This window comes from Arachis ipaensis, chromosome B9 (assembly GCF_059453495.1).
Source record: "Arachis ipaensis isolate K30076 ecotype BB chromosome B9, ASM5945349v1, whole genome shotgun sequence".
Lineage (NCBI taxonomy): Eukaryota > Viridiplantae > Streptophyta > Magnoliopsida > Fabales > Fabaceae > Arachis > Arachis ipaensis.
Genome location: NC_142444.1, coordinates 50043591 through 50060248, shown reverse-complemented (window position 1 = coordinate 50060248; position 16658 = coordinate 50043591). Strand labels below are relative to the sequence as shown.

The 16658-nt window shown below is 37.0% G+C and overlaps 1 protein-coding gene across 1 annotated transcript; it reads right to left on the bottom strand.

Moving 5' to 3' along the window:
- Nucleotides 1-364: 364 nt before the first annotated feature.
- On the bottom strand, nt 365-915 carry LOC148544606 (uncharacterized). The gene is made up of 3 exons (XM_088498418.1): nt 672-915; nt 519-600; nt 365-407 (listed from the first exon to the last, which is right to left on the bottom strand). Exons 1-3 carry the CDS (start codon nt 913-915, stop codon nt 365-367), a joined length of 369 nt encoding a protein of 122 aa, XP_088354544.1.
- Between the last annotated feature and the right edge of the window lie 15743 nt (nt 916-16658).

Genomic DNA, 16658 nt, shown 5'->3' with positions numbered 1-16658 from the left:
CCCAGGCTGAATTTCAAGGGTATTCTATCTTTCACATCATCAAAATAATCAATTCAATTCAAATCAATCCTCAACGGATTAAACTCAGATTTCAAATATTTAAAGAATCAGCTTCAAAACATTACATTTCACAAAGCCGCACAACAACTCAGCCAAACCAACATTCATAAACATTCGAGTCAATCAAATAATACATAATGCCGATACAATCACTAAATACACCATATCTCACATCAGTATCCATATGTAATAATTCCAATAATAAACTATAGTTTTCGGAAAGCGCCCCTACCTCAAAACGCAAATCTATAACCCAAAGGTCTCACAGAGTCCTTTCCGCCTCAACCCGAAATCAAAGGCAGCTTCAAAGCACAGCCCCACACATTTCCGCAGCAGCACAAACAGCTCTAATTTGCGACAAGCAACCTCAGTTACTAAATCTTAAGAACATTAATATCGTAAAGGCTTTAACACACGTACGTGACACTAACGCAGGATTTCGAAACATAATTACTCACCGAAACAACAAAATGAAGCAGCTGCGATTCCGGACCGACCCGGCAACAGCTCCGGTAGCGGCCAAAAGCTCCGGTAGGTCAACTATAATAACCACGCAGCATCAAAATCTTCTCGAAACCCAAAATGACAGAAACCACAAATGAAACCCTTACCGGCAACTTTTCCGGCGACGGCAGAAGTAGCCAGAACCTCTAGCAGTGGTTCCGGTGGCCTCAGAACTCCGGCAGCGGCGCTGTCAGACTCCGATGGTGTTTCAGGGTAGCTCCGGTGGCAGAAAAGTTTTCCGGCGACCATACACAGCAGACCCCCAACCACAGCAGCAGCTAGGAGACCGGCGGCCATGGCGGAAGATTCTGACGGCACGGCAGCAAGGGTGGTGGAACCACCCTCCATCATCGCGCGACCTCTCTCTCTTTTGGGCTCTCTCTTCTGTGACGGGAAGGGCAGCGACAGTCTGGCTCCTCATGCGTGGCGGTCCGGCGCGGTGCCAGATGGCAGAGGCGATAGGGAGCTCTGGGGTTCAGTGGGCAGATCTGGCGGCGGGAGGAGGCACGAACGACGGCGGCGACAGCAGCACCTCCCTCCACCCCGCGCGTGTGCTCTCTGTTCATGAGCCGCCAAGGACGGCGACGGAGGGGACCCCAGCAGCGACAACGACGCGGCTTCAAGGTGGCGGCGGGAACCTCGAAGGCGTTCAGTCCTCACCGCGATGGCAAGCTCGTGGCGGGAGTGGCGGCGGCTTCTCCTGGACGACCGTGGCGGCGCGATCCTCTCCCTCTCGTGTCTGTTTGCTCGCTCACTCGCCCTCCCTGATGCAACACGGCGGCGCGGCGGCAGTGACACCCGCCGGCGCCGTGCTTCCACTTCTCCACTCGGCCAACAATGTCTCGTGGGTGTGGGTCGTGTGTTTGTTCAGTATGTGGGCTGACTAATGAAAACTGAGAGTGGGGGTATGAGAGGGGATGTGGGTGGCGGCGGTGACAAGCTTTCCTTCCATTTCCAAGGGTGTGTGCTGCGCAGAAGGAGGATGAAGGAAGGCTGGTAACTGCGCAGCGTGAATGAGAATTGTTTTTGGGGATAGGTGTGGCAAAATTAGGGTTAGGGGCATTATGGTAATTTTACCTAAAATTGGGAATAATATAGTAATTGAAACCCAATTTAAACCCAACAATAATATCTATAAAAATACTATTTGCTCATCAATTGCACAAATGATTTTCCATAAAATGTCCCAATCAAAATAATTAGAAATAATATAATTAAACCCCTTTATTTTTCCAAAGTAGCAGTATTAATATTTAAAATATTACTTATCTAATCCAAATCATATAAAATCCTTATTGTTTCATAACTATTAGCCTTATACCTGAAATATAGAAAATAATCCAATAATTATAAAATTGGATAATAATCATAACTTATCTCAAATCCAATAAATCAAAACTTGCCTTAATTATCTTTAATAAAATAATCTCTGAAATTAAGGCTATAAATAACTGTAAGATTTGAGGCTTGATCATAATAAGACTTTTCAAATATTCTGGGTCTTACATTTTAAGATTGAGACATTCAATTGTGATTATAAAAAAGATATCAATTAAAAACTTAAATTATCTAATTAATCAATTATAAATCAATTCCCCCAATTTATTGCATCAATTCATTATAAACCTAAATTACCTAATCTGTTTTAAATCAGTTGGCCCAATTTATTAAAAATTTCCTTATCCAAATAGAAATTTTTTTAAAACAATTACCTAATCTAAACAGAAAATAAAAAAAAAAAAACTTAGAGGAGTTCATATTTGGCAAGTTGGAGGTATGGTAGAACCTATTTTACTGTGGGGAGTTTGAGTTTGAAGAAAATCTCAAAGTTAGAACAAAAGAAATAAATAGATCAGAGTTTAATTTTGATGTTTTGATAATATAAAATATTTTATATAGTTATACAATGACATTGATTCTTTTGAAAGATCATTAATGTAGTCAATATAAAAATTAATTATTTTTGTTGATATAAAATTGCGTAATTGAATAATAAGATATATATAAAAAATTATTTTACACAGAAAATGTATTAAAATTAAATGCTAATAAATAATAGAAGAACAATATTTCATAATATGTAAGTATTTTTACATTAATTATCTTCTAATTAATTTTTTAGATAACCATTTAATTAATAGATATAAAAAGAATTTGAACACATATTAAATGTTTGTCTAATATTCGTTTTTATACTAACAGTCTAACACCATATAGGTTGTACACAGATATCCAAACTAATTCAAATAAAATTGCTTGTCTAATAATACAATTCAAATGATAAAACCAATCAAAACAACACTGATATGAATTTAATTGGATCCCATTTTTAATAAATTCAACAAATTGGATCAAATTTTAAATCTATCTATCAAAACCAATCCAATTCAAAAAGAGAAGTGTGATATAATGTTAGTATTTTATTACCAAACATAAAATGTTATTTATAATATATTTAATATATTACACATTTTTATTTTTTATGAATTATTATTACTTAATAAATATTTTGGAATGTAAAATTTTTTACTTTATCACGTTAACGTGTTTTACTATTTTTAAACTAAAATATGTAATTTTTATATTTTTAAAAACTAAATACACCAATCAAATTTAAATCATAATAAATTACTTCAAATGGAATTATTTTTAGTTCAAAATGGATTAAAAAACTACCTCGACTCCTCGAGCACTCCTGGATGTAGAGCTGCAAAGGGAAGTTGGTAATGTGATTTAATGGAAGGTTGGTAGATTGTTTTTGTACTTGGAAGCAAATCATTGGCGGATTTGTGATGAGTCCAAGTTGGACAATGGACGTAATAGCAGCTTCCCCACGAGGTTGTCATGTATTATTTTATTATTATTATAAATATATTATATACAAAAGAATTTTGTTTTCATCAACCGTGAAATATCAATATAGAAAAGAAAAGTTATACACACATATAATAGGTAGATGCAGTTATTAATATATGTTGATATATAGTTTAAGAACTTAATTTTGATGCACTATTAATATAAAATAGTTTTACATGTGTATTTAATTATATAACGTCACATTAATAAAAATAACTAATTTTTATATTGAAAACGTGAATGTTCATTTAAAAGAACGAATGTGATTGTACGACTGCGTAAAATATTTTACATTGTTAGTGTATCAAAATTAAACTCTTAGTTTAAAAGATACAAAAATATTTAATTGCATCAACAAAAGTATTTGGTTCAATTATTTTTCAATTTAAAAGTTATAAATTAAACATATAAACATCTAAGTAAATAACACTTTAAAATATTTTTTATTAATATATAGCAATAATTCATTTAAAGAATTAACTAAATAATATTGCAAACAAAATTTTTGAGTTAAACTTTGGTAGTGTAAAATGTTGTATTATTGGTAGAGTAAAATATTCTATTCTATCTGATCTATATATATCCAATGAAAATTTTCGTTCTTTATATAATTATATTATTACAGGATGATTAGTATGAAAGTAATTATTATTTGGCATAAAGATACTTCTTCTTTTATACGATCATGAATAATGTAATTTGAAATCCCAATTTATAGATAAATAAAAATATTATTTACACATTATTAAAAATTTACTAAACTATTTATTATGTATTTGTATATATTAATTTATATTTTTTAGTTAAATAATAAGTTACTAAAATAATCAAGTATGTCATAATAAAAATTAAATTTATAATAAATTAATAATTAAATTTTTTTAAATAATATAATAAAAAAATTTTATGAAATATCAAATATATATATTTTTATATATAGTAGTTAGTTAATAAATATTTTTTTATAAACATATAATATAATTAATAAATAAAATAAATTAATTTAAAAGCTTTAAAAGTTAAAACAACAATGCACACAGCGATAGTGTTGATTACAAAACGACAAGCCACGAGAATATCTTAATCTAGATGCTGATCTACACTCAAATAATTGTTTATTACCCTTCCAACTTGCACTTGTTTACCAAGAAATTAACACAGTATATCTAATGGTGTAAACTGTTTATTAATTACCTTTTTAATTTATTAAATACGTATACAACAACAACAACAACAATACTAATGATAATAAACACTACAAAAAAAAAAGTCTATGGTCACGGACTCACGGTAAAAAAATCGTGACCATATCTAGTAAAAAGGGTGATCATAGATCTATGGTTATGGTTTTTTACCGTGATCTATTCTCTCGTGGCCATAGGTCTATGATCATGATTTTTTTATCTATGGTCATGGTTTCTATGATCACGGTTTCAATTTTTAAATTCTGACACTTTAGACCACGTTTTTTCACCGTGGCCATAGGTTAATCTATGGTCGCGCGTAAAAACCGTGACCACAGCCTTATCTATGGTCACGGTTTTCATCGTGACCATAGTCTCTATGGTCCACCCTCCTTAAAACCGTGACCATAGCCTTATCTATGGTCACGGTTTTCACCGTGACCATAGACTCTATGGTTACCCCTTCTTAAAACCGTGACCATAGCCATATCTATGGTCACGGTTTTTGCCGTGACCATAGCTCTATGGTCACCCCACCTTAAAACCGTAACCATAGCCTTATCTATGGTTACCCCACTTAAAACCGTGACCATAGCCTCTATGGTCACCCCTCCTTAAAACCGTGACCATAGCCCTATCTATGGTCACGGTTTTTCGCCGTGACCATAGCCTCTATGGTCACCCCACCTTAAAACCGTGACCATAGCCTTATCTATGGTCACAATTTTTCACCGTGACCATAACTTATCTATGGTCACCCCACAAAACCGTGACCATAGCCTTATCTATGGTCACGGTTTTTACCGTGACCATAGTCTATTTTGTTTTATGAGATTTAATTTTTTTTAAAGCATAATCACATCCCAAAATGATGATAATCACAAAATAAATCTAAAAATAAAAAATGATAATCAACAATTAAGATAAGTTATAATTAAAGTAACCAGCTAACATATCAATATAGTTGACTGAATACACTTGTCTCAATCTTAGTTTTATACAGTGATATATACACTAACACTAAGTAGACACTATTAACAGAATTGTTCCACATGCGTGAGAGTAATACAACTTAGACTCTGCCAGGATAGATTATTTCTGGTATTACTATTCTTTCTTCTCAACGCTCGAGAACTTTTTGTTTCAGCCACTTTACCATTTGAAAGCTCAGCACCTGCTTCACTAACATGCAAAGTAAAGTCACATTAGATATAAACACCTACATTTATTCTTCTTCAACTTAGGAAAAAAGAACATATCATTAAAATATATATACATCACACATATAATAGCTAGTACACACTATACAATACACATCCACATCATAGTATATGACACATCATAAAACAATATAAAGTACTTAAAGAGATACAATATATATTACCAAAGAAACTCAACAACTATTTATCAACAAAACCAATTTGGCAAGCACAGGAAATAGCATTGACATGAATTATTTATTGCAGAAGTATTTAACTCACTTGGGGGTACATCTCCATTCTGCCTTTCAAAACTAAAGCTCAGTGATATGTTCAGCAGCAAACAATTTAATCAACCAAAAGTAATTCTAAAGATCTAATTATATCAACCAAACTATACATAGTAAGCACATGGCAGCAAACAATTTCATATTAGAAAGAGTTAGTATAGGATCTACAATGAATTTAATATGATATTTTGTAACTAATTGTACGATTTAATCAACCAAAAGTAATTCTAAAGCAATACTTTGAGCTTTTTGTTCGGTATGCACCATAGAACACAGCAAGTCAACAAAAATATGATCACAAAATTGTAAAGTTTATTAAAAGTATACCATTAATGAAACTTTTATTTTTGTGTCATATGATTCTAAGGGATTATCAAAGCTGTTGTACCTACCTTTGAATAGAAGTTAATTAATTAACTTCAACTCAAACCACTCTTTTTGAAGGTAAATTGACAATAGTCAACCCTCAACTGAGAATAGTAGAACACCCCCAATCAATTTTCCTTCAAAGATAACAGAAACCCCCTTTTTGTATTTCCAGTGAAACCAAAATAGCATAAATCAAACAAACGACAAAAAAGAAAAAACAAAAATCCAGAAGCTATTCCGTCAATTGAAGAATGAACAAAAGAAGAAACCTTTGAGGTAGAATCAGTGACATTCAAGTATCCTCGACACCCCAAAAGACCAAATTCTGAGAAACTGGAACTAGATCCATCCAAATCAGAGAAAGGTTTGAACTTTGACAACCACAGAAAACCAACAAAAGGGAATCAGCGCGCAAAAGACGGAACAAAATACACAAAGAAGTGACGCGGATGGCATCTTTCGTGTTCTGTCTCCCCGTCTCCTCGGGCTTCTCTGGCAACGGTGAGAAAGACGGCGACACGAGCTTCCTCCAACTGCGGGCTTCTGCGGCAACGGTGACACGGGCTTTCAATAAAGTTTAATAACAATAAAAATACAACTAGATAAATAAATACCAACTTAGTTAAGCAATTTAGCTACTGTGTCTATCAAAAAGTTCTCGCAGTTGTAGCAGCAGCCATAACCTTCAAAAGCCACTAGAAATCTAAAAAAAAAATTAAAATTCGGTTAGAGGCCAAAACTCAAAATTCGGTTAAAAGCCACCAACATATACTAATAGCTTGAATAGTCATAAGCTCTTATTACTTGGTTTTTGGTACATATTCTATTCATAATCACAATGCCTACAAAAGTTTAATATTTCAAGATTCAACCTTCAATTCCTCTCAAAATCAATTTCAAACAAACACCAACCAAGCCCACCACCATTATAATATATCTAATAACTAGCTCAACAACAATCAACTAATAACATCAAGATTCAGCACTCTCAGCAATCATTTATCAACAATTCATAATTCACACATAACCAATCAATCTCATAAAATCAACAAGCTCAATCATATTCAACATCTATATAGTCAATCAATTATTCACAACAATTAAACCCATTTGCAATTACTCAATAAACCTTGTGGGCATTCTTAAATTAAAATCGTTTAAATTAAACTCCCTACCTCGATGAAGCAATCGCATAATTTAATGCAAAAAGTCCCTTTATCCCCAATCGTGGCAGTAGCAGGGACAATTCCAACGTAACCGGGGTAGAGACAGCGGCACCAACTATGATCACACTAGCAGCAACAATTTTGATATTTCCAGTAGAACACAGCAGTACTAAAACAAAGATATTGGCTACCGTAATTGAAATAAAAATATAACAGAGAAACAATGCTAAACAGAACAAGAGTGAAAGCGTTACAGGGTTTTGAACGGGAGAATCGATGTCAGAATGAAAAGGATGGCGCAACAACTTGTCTTCTCTGGTGAGAAGCTTCAACCGTGATAATTCCAGGAAACCCAACATAGTCAAGAACATCAGAAGCAAGCGCAGGGTTGTTACAGAGCAAATAAGGTTCAGAGGTTGGTGATTATGGTAGCTAGGCACGATTAACTCACCATGAATTCCGGCAGCGACAAGGAATTTCAGTGGCGGCAGAGGAACGGCTCCTCCTCTGTTGCATCACTTCCTCACATACGTTGCTTCCTTCCTTTCTGCGGTAGCATCAACGGTGACCTCCTCTCCCTGTTTGGTTCCTCCCAACGACGGTGGAGTTTTCCATCAACGGCAGCGGCGGCAAGGCATGGCGACGGCGGCAACGAAGACAAGCTCCTCTTCCTCGCGTCACGTCTGTCTCCCTCAACGCCTCTGCAAAGTAAATCTCTCTCTCCTCTGGCGCCTCAATGACAACGGTGACGGCGGTAAGGACCCAGCCGCGTCATCCCCTCCTCTCTTTCCCTCTTCTTCCTCGAGCTCCCCCTTCTCCCTTCTCTGTTTCCCCTTTCTCCCTCACTTACTGAGTGTTGTTAGCGTGTGTTTAGAGATTTAGGGTAGTAAATTGGAAAATTTGGGATATTAGGGTTTTTATTAGAAATTTTAGGACTAGGGTAAAATATACATGAGTAATATAACAATTTTATAAAATATTTGAGATAAAATAATAATTTAGAATTTAAATATAATACTGTGAAGATTATTTTCGAAACACATAAAATTTCATTTATCAAGATATCATTGAGTTCAAATAATTATTTTTAATTTAAATTATAAAGTAAACATACTAATCACATTTTATAAAATATGGTTAAACTCGAAATATCAATTACCTAAATTAAATTATATGACCTTTCATTATTTTTTCATCATAACTTTAATTTTAATTTATATAAGATAACTAATTAAAATAAAAGTTGTACATAAATATTAATTGACTTAAATCTAAACTATTTACAAAAATACATTTAATCATTCCTAATAAATTAATCTCTAAAAAGTCAATTTAATAAAATAAACCATAATTTATTCATAATAAAAATTTCTTAAAATTAATTATATAACACTTCCATTATTAAGTTATTAAATTATTTTTTACATTATTAAGTTTTGAAATCTTTTTTTAATTTAAAATTAATAGTATCCAACTTAATTTTTTATTTATAAAATTAAATTTAAAATTTCAATATTTAAAATAAATCATATAAAATTATTATTAGTTTTTAATTATTAAAATTTTTAAATTTTAAAAAGATAAAATATTTAAAATTATAAAAAATACATAAAAATCTTAATTAATTTAAACTCAAATTATTAAAACTGACCATAGACCTCTTTAGGTCACCCCCAAAATCGTGACCATAAACCCTTTTAGGTCACCCCCAAAATCGTGACCATAGACCCTTTTAGGTCACTCCTCATAAAACCGTGACCATAGACATTTTTTGGTCACTGTAAAAAACCATGACCAGGTCACCCCCTAAAATCGTGACCACAGACCCTTTTAGGTCACCCTTCTGAAAAACCGTGACCATAGACACCTTTAGGTCACCCCTAAAATTGTGACCATAGACCCTTTTGGACCACCCCCAAAATCGTGACCAAAGACCCCTTTAGGTCACCCCCAAAACCGTGACCACAGACCCTTTTAGGTCACCTGATAAACCCATATTTTATGATATAATTTGTGCTCAAATTGAGTGTTTTTATCAATTCTTCACCTACTTATTCATATAAATTACATGGTTTTACTATTCCTTCCTTTTTTATGATATATGTGAACATGTTTCTATGCTTTAAAAATATTAATTTTAATTATCCTTTATTACCATTCGATGCCGTGATTTGTGTGTTAAGTATTTTCAGGTCTCATAGGGCAGGATTGGCTTAAAGGACAGAAAGGAAACATACAAAAATGGAAGGAAAACACAAAAATGGAGTTTTGAAGAAAAGGGCAGCGACACGAATGCATGGACGACGCAAATGCGTGCCTAGCGCGAAATGGCATCGACGCGTACGCGTGGATGACGCGAACGCGCGCCTTTAGCAGAACGTAATTGACGCGAACGCGTGACTGACGCGTATGCGTGACAAGAAAAACTCCCAGGCCACGCGAATGCGTGACTCACGCGAACGCGTGACAGACGCCACGTACAAGAATCTACAGAAAACGCCCCCAGCGATTTCTGGACCCTTTTTCGGCCCAAATCCAAGTCAGAAACACAGAATATAAGCCAGAGAATGAAGGAATCAAACAACAGAACAACTTAGTGATAGAATATAGATAATTTTAGGATTAGATGTAGTTTTAGAGAGAGAGGTTCTCTCCTCTCTTTTAGGATTAGGATATAGGATTTCTATTATGTTTAAGCTATGATCTCTTCAATCACAGGTTCAATATTCCTTTAGTTTATTTTCTACTTTTATTTATTCCATTACTTTAATTGTCATTTATCTTTTCATTATTGATTTATAAACTTTCCATGTTAGGATTTGAATTTATGTTTAAATGCAATTTGAGGTATTTCAGATTAATGATTGTTTTATTTATGATGCTTTCAATTCAATTTAGATTTATTTTCCCCTTTTGGCTTTGGTTAAGTAATTAGCAATACTGTAGTTATCAAACTCAACTGTTGGTTGAAATTGGAATTCTCTGCTGGTTAATTTGTACTCCAATAAATCTAGTCTTTCCATAGGAGTTGACTAGGACTTGAGGATCAAATTAATTAGTCCACTTGACTCTCCTTTGTTTAGCAAGGGTTAATTTAAGTGGGAGCAGAATCTAATTCTCATCACACATGATAAGGATAACTAGGATAGGACTTTAATTTCTTATACCTTGCCAAGAGTTTTATTATTTATTTAAATTAATTCCTTACAATTTACTTTCTTGCCATTTACTATTCTTGCTTTTTATCTTATACATTAAAAAAACCCAAAAATATACTTTTTCCATAACGAATAATAAATCATACCTCCCTGCAATTCCTTGAGAAGACGCCCCGAGGTTTAAATACTTCGGTTATAAATTTTATTGGGTTTGCTTAAGTGACAAATAAAACTTTTGTACGAAAGGATTACTATTAGTTTAGAAACTATACTTGCAACACAATTAATTTTATAAAATTCTAAATTAGCAGAAATCAGTTCGTCAAAAAAATGGCGCCGTTGCCGGGAAATTGCAAACGTGTGCCTTATTATTGGTTATTGTAAATATTTTATTTTTCTTGTTTATTTGATTTGATTTTTGTTTTTTTTTATTTTTATTAGTTGCTATGAGTTCTCACCCCCGTTGCTTTGAGTTTGGTTCCAATAATGTTGAAAGGAATGGAAGCTATAACAGGAACATGCATCAAGGTCAAAACAATCAGAGATGGATGGAGCCACGAGGATCTGATCAACCCTTTAGGCAACAACACCTTCCAAACTACCATGGACAACGACCATTCAACAATGCATGTCGAGACAATAGTTATGGTGGACCCTTTCATGACAACCATCACCCACCAAAATACTATAGTCAGAAACCATTCCGAGGTGCATACCAAGATGATAGATATGGTGGACCCCCTTGTAATTACCGACAAGCCCCATAATATGCCTATGAACCACCTCCTCAACATAACTATGAACCACCATACTCACAAGCTCCCTACCAACATTCACCTCCATATGATCCCAACCCTTATCCACCCCAATTCCAACCCAATTACTCCAAAGAACCACCACTTCCCAATGCACCATGTCCATATCCATCACCCCAAGAATCAAGGGAGCAACTCAAGAAAACATTTGAAAAATTTCATGCCACACTTCACCAATTGAATCAAGCGATAAATTGACTACCTTCCTGATGTTCGGACTCTCAAGGAACCCCCATGGCTTCTTGTGGGCAATCTAATGAAGAACGCAGCATGAAAGAGATACTAGAAACTCCAATGGGTAGTAAAGAGCATGATTTTGTACTGGAACAAGTAGAGGAAGCTGAAATTATCGAAGAAGAAGAATTGGTTAAAGATTTAGGAGATGCTGAACCTCCATGGGAATCCAGAATTGAGAAGAATTCCATCAAGAAAATTTCAATTGATGCTAAGGAGGATAGTGCACAACCCCCAAAGCAGGAATCTTATGAAGAGCTGGACGGAACAACTCTAGAAGCGAGTTTCCTTGACAATGATATTCACAAGTCAAATCCTCCTAGTAATGAACTTGCATCCGCAAGTGAATTCTTTGAGATGGAAGAATCTTCCCCAAGTGAATACGAAGATGATGCGGAGGTAGACTTTTTGCAACCTCCAACTTATGATTTGAGTGATGAGGAAGATATCGAAGAATTTGATCAAGACGTGGTTGAAATTAAAGAAGTTCGCAAGGAAGTGGAGAAATTCACAGAAGAATACCAGGGAGTAGAGCTTGCAAAACCACTGGAAACACATATCCCGAGGCCATTACCACCCAATACAAAATTCAAGTGGGTAAAATCCTTAGCCTTTATCTTTATTTTTCCACTTGAATATGGTTTGCTTGAAACAGATGGCCAGCTTAGAGCTATTTGCGACTTTAAGAGTAAAAGGGAAATGGTTCGTGCTCAAGGCTGGTATGCAAGATTCAATAAGGTTCCACGCTTCAATCTGAAGTGTAAGAATTGGTTTCGAGTTCAATTGAATGGGTCTCAGAAAATGTTTGGTCATCTTGGTGAGAATACAACTTCCAAACCGCCCGGCTGGAAAAATATAGATCGAGACAAAGGCGGATATAAAAGCAAGGTTTGGGATCCTGGAATCTATTCTGACATTCAACACCCCGGGAACCTAAAAACCTGTTTGAATTTGCTCAAAGGCTTTATATGCCTAGTTTGGGACCCCGGAGGCTGTTGGCATTCCAAACAGTGGTGGAGATTTTTGGATGAATTCAAGTACAAGCCACCATAACAGGAAGCTCAGCAAATGTCCAACTTAAGGACTTTAACTAAAAGTGCTAGGTGGGAGACAACCCACCGTGGTATGATCGTTCCTTTTTCAGTTTTATTTCGTTTTGTTTGTTTCTGAGTTTTATTTTATTCTATTTTCATTGAACCTGGGATTATCCATAACATCCATGTTAGCACTGCATCTGGCATATTGCATACTGCATAATTGCATAAAAAAAATCACCCCACGTGAGCGCACAGGCCACGCGTGGGCGTCGATCAACAATCGGCGTAAAGATCCAATGCCCAAAAAGTTGGGCTGGAATCGTGCGGCTAGTGTGCCTTTAGCACAAACTGGCCCACGCGTTCGCGTCCCTGGCGCGAACGCGTCACTCGCACTACGCACATCCCACGCGAAAGTGTGAGCGATGCGTACGCGCCGCATGGATTTTAGGGAACCTCATGGAAACAGAGAGTTGCGCCAAAACGACGCTGGAATCGTGTGTTTAGCAGAATTCTGCGAGACGCGTTTGCGTGCCCCACGCGTACGCGTCACTTTTACTATCCCACAATCACGCGATCGCGTCAATGACGCGTTCGCGTCAGAGCACTTTTTGCCCCAAACACGCGATCGGGTGCTCCACGTGTTCGCGTGGATTCAAATTCACTAACCCCAACCCACGCGAAACCCTACCCTATTCGCGTTCCCAAACCTCTCCTCCCCCTCTGCACTCTCCTGTCTCCCATCCCCCAACCACCACCACTCCCAGCTGCCCAGCTCCGACCGCCGCGCCAAACCATACCCACCGCCGCACCACACCGCCGACGCCCCCTTCTTCTTCTTTCCTCTCTTCTCCTCCATCCCCTTCTCCTTTCTTCTCCTTTCTCCCTTCCCTCCACGACCCCGACCCCACAGCTGCCACCGAACCACCACCATCCCCACCCAGAACCACCCACCACTCACAACGCCACCCAACCCCCCCACCTCTTCTCCTCAACCCTTTTCCACCCACAACCACCAAACCGCCCCTGCCTCCACCTCAGACCGCCGCCGCGCCGCCACCCACTGCCACCGCGTCACCAACACCACCACCACACTTCCACCGTCTCTCTGTTACATACATTTGTTCCTCTACACATCAGGTTCTGCCAAACTGCAATTCCTTTTTTCGATTAGTTAGTTAGTTGCATTTTTTTTCAGATTCTGTTCAAATTAGGATAGTTAGAGATGTATGATCGTAGTGGATTTTAGGTGGTTAGGTAGCTAGGATGTGGTTAGTGAATTTAAGCCTGATAAGGGTGCCGTTCATGCTACTTGTTTTCTCTGAATTTTCTGTGATGATTCTGTTCATATGTTATTCTTCATGTTTGATGTTGCTGTTAAGCTATTCTTTAATGTTCTTGCTAATTGTTAATATTTTCAGCACTATTTCATGCCATATGAACTGATTTGCTTGTTTTTTATTACCCGGGAACATCCAATTTTAGCCAGAATACTGCCCAATTTTCTGTAAAATTATGGTTTAATCTACCCCCATTCATATATTGGTTTGGAAATTCAGTATTTTGCATTACTTGGCTACAACCAAACCAATTCATGAATGCACGGGCTAGCATTCTTATTCCTTTTGGTTCCCTGAGTAATAAATTGCTTATTGATGATTTCATACACTTACTTTATCTATAGGAATTATCATCAATAAACTGCAATCCTTGCTTGAATATGAGTTGATTGTTCTTCAAGTTTGTGAATTTCTTGGTAACTAGGAAAACCATTCTCATGCCACTCACTTTAACTTCCTTTTTAACTCCTAACCAGTTTAACTTTCTAACTTCTCTTTTTGGTTTTTACCTAACTACTCTAACTTCCTAACTCAAGGCATGATTACTGTTTTTCCAAATTAACTTGAATTCTACTTATACTATATTTTGGATTGTGATTTTTACTCTTAGACTTTTAACTCGAATACAATCCAATATGTACATATATTTAACTCATTTCATGCTTCTATTGCTCTTTTACCTTTATACTTACATTGATAAAACCCTACTAGCCTACTTGTTTTCTTGCTTTAGTTTTTCAAATTATATCCTGCTACTTCTGCTTTTCAGGATGTTTGATCCCAAAAGTAAGGGAAAAGGCAAGGCAACTACAGGCAAACAGAAAAGAGGAGAATCTTCTACCTCTATCCTGGATATCCTTCACGACGATTCCTGGCGGGAAAATAACTTCACCCCGCAGGAAAAGGTCGACCAGCTCCTCACTGCCACAGATCAAGTCAAATTTGCAAACAGATACTGTGAGCTAAAGTATCCAGTGTTTGCCCCTTCCAGGAACCTCTACCTGGAAAGAACTCTTAAAATTCCAGAAGAACTCACCCAGTACACCTCCAAACAGATAAAATAAAGAGGTTGGTTCTTCTTGGAAAGGAACTTGACAGAGGTCAATGCATCCTGGGTCAGAGAATTTTACTGTAACTATTTCAAGACTTCCCTAGATGCAGTGCACCTCAGAGGGAAATAGATTTTAGTCACTGAGGAAGCTATTGAGGATATCCTCCAGTTTCAGCCTAAGTCAGATCAACCTGACAGTTACCAAAAGGTTGAAGAGGATATGAGATACATGAGATTTGACTGGGATGCAGTCAAGCAGAGAATAGCCCTTGATCCTACTGCCCCATGGGTCATGGGAAAGAATACAGTGATGCCTAAGGGAATCAAGCTGATATATTTGAATGATGAGGCTCGGCTTTGGTAGCAGATCCTGAGTAATTACATTATGCCGAGCACTCATGAGACAGAGGTGCCCGCTGCTATGATTACCCTCATCTGGTGTGTGATGGAGGGTAAGAACCTGTATCTTCCACGTTTCATTAGGTATTATATGGCCAGAGTCCATGTCAGAGGCACTCTCCCTTTCCCTTATCTGATCACCCAGCTAGGCCGCCGAGCTGAGGTGCCCTGGGAGCCGACAGATGAGAAGCCAACTGCTGCGGACTGCAAGAAGATTATCCCTCATAGCAAGAAGTTTCAGGCCTTAGGGTACATACCTCCTTTTCTCATTGACTCTGCTGAGGTTGCCATATCTTCTGCTGCTCCTTCTGCATCCACTGCTGCACTAGCCCCATCCACTGCACCTCCACCTGCTCCTGAGCCCATTTATCATCTAGTGCACTACCTTTTCGCACGCCTGGATCGTATGGAGCGTCGCAACAAGCGACGCTATGAGCACCTAAAGTTGATGATCTGATTCGGCATCGACATCCTCTCCGAGCCTGACACCGCTTCTGAGCCATCTGATGTGGAGGCGGATGATCATGAGGAGGAGGCACATGCCCAGGATGAGCAGGGAGGACCTGAGCAGGCTGCACCACACCATGAGAAGCCCCACCAAATCCAGGCCGCAGATCCAGAGATCCCCCTTCGGGCAGAGCCTCCACTACAGCAGGCAGACCCTCCGACACTCATCCAGACTATAGATCCTCATCCCACCACAGAGACACCTACTGCACACCCTTCCGGAGATGACACTTCTCATACCCAGCTTGCCTGAGCATCGAGGACGATGCTATTATTTAAGTGTGGGGAGGTCGCCATCTCTGGCGTACTTTATTTTGGTGAACCACTTTTCAGACTCTCTTTATCCTATTTTGTTTATTTTTTAGTATTTTTTTTTTATTTTTATCTTTCAGTACTTGCACATTTTTCTATATTTTTACAGTATTTCTACATTTTGCACTTTAGTTTATATATATCTTAGATATTTAGTTTAGTTTGCACTTTTAGCTTATT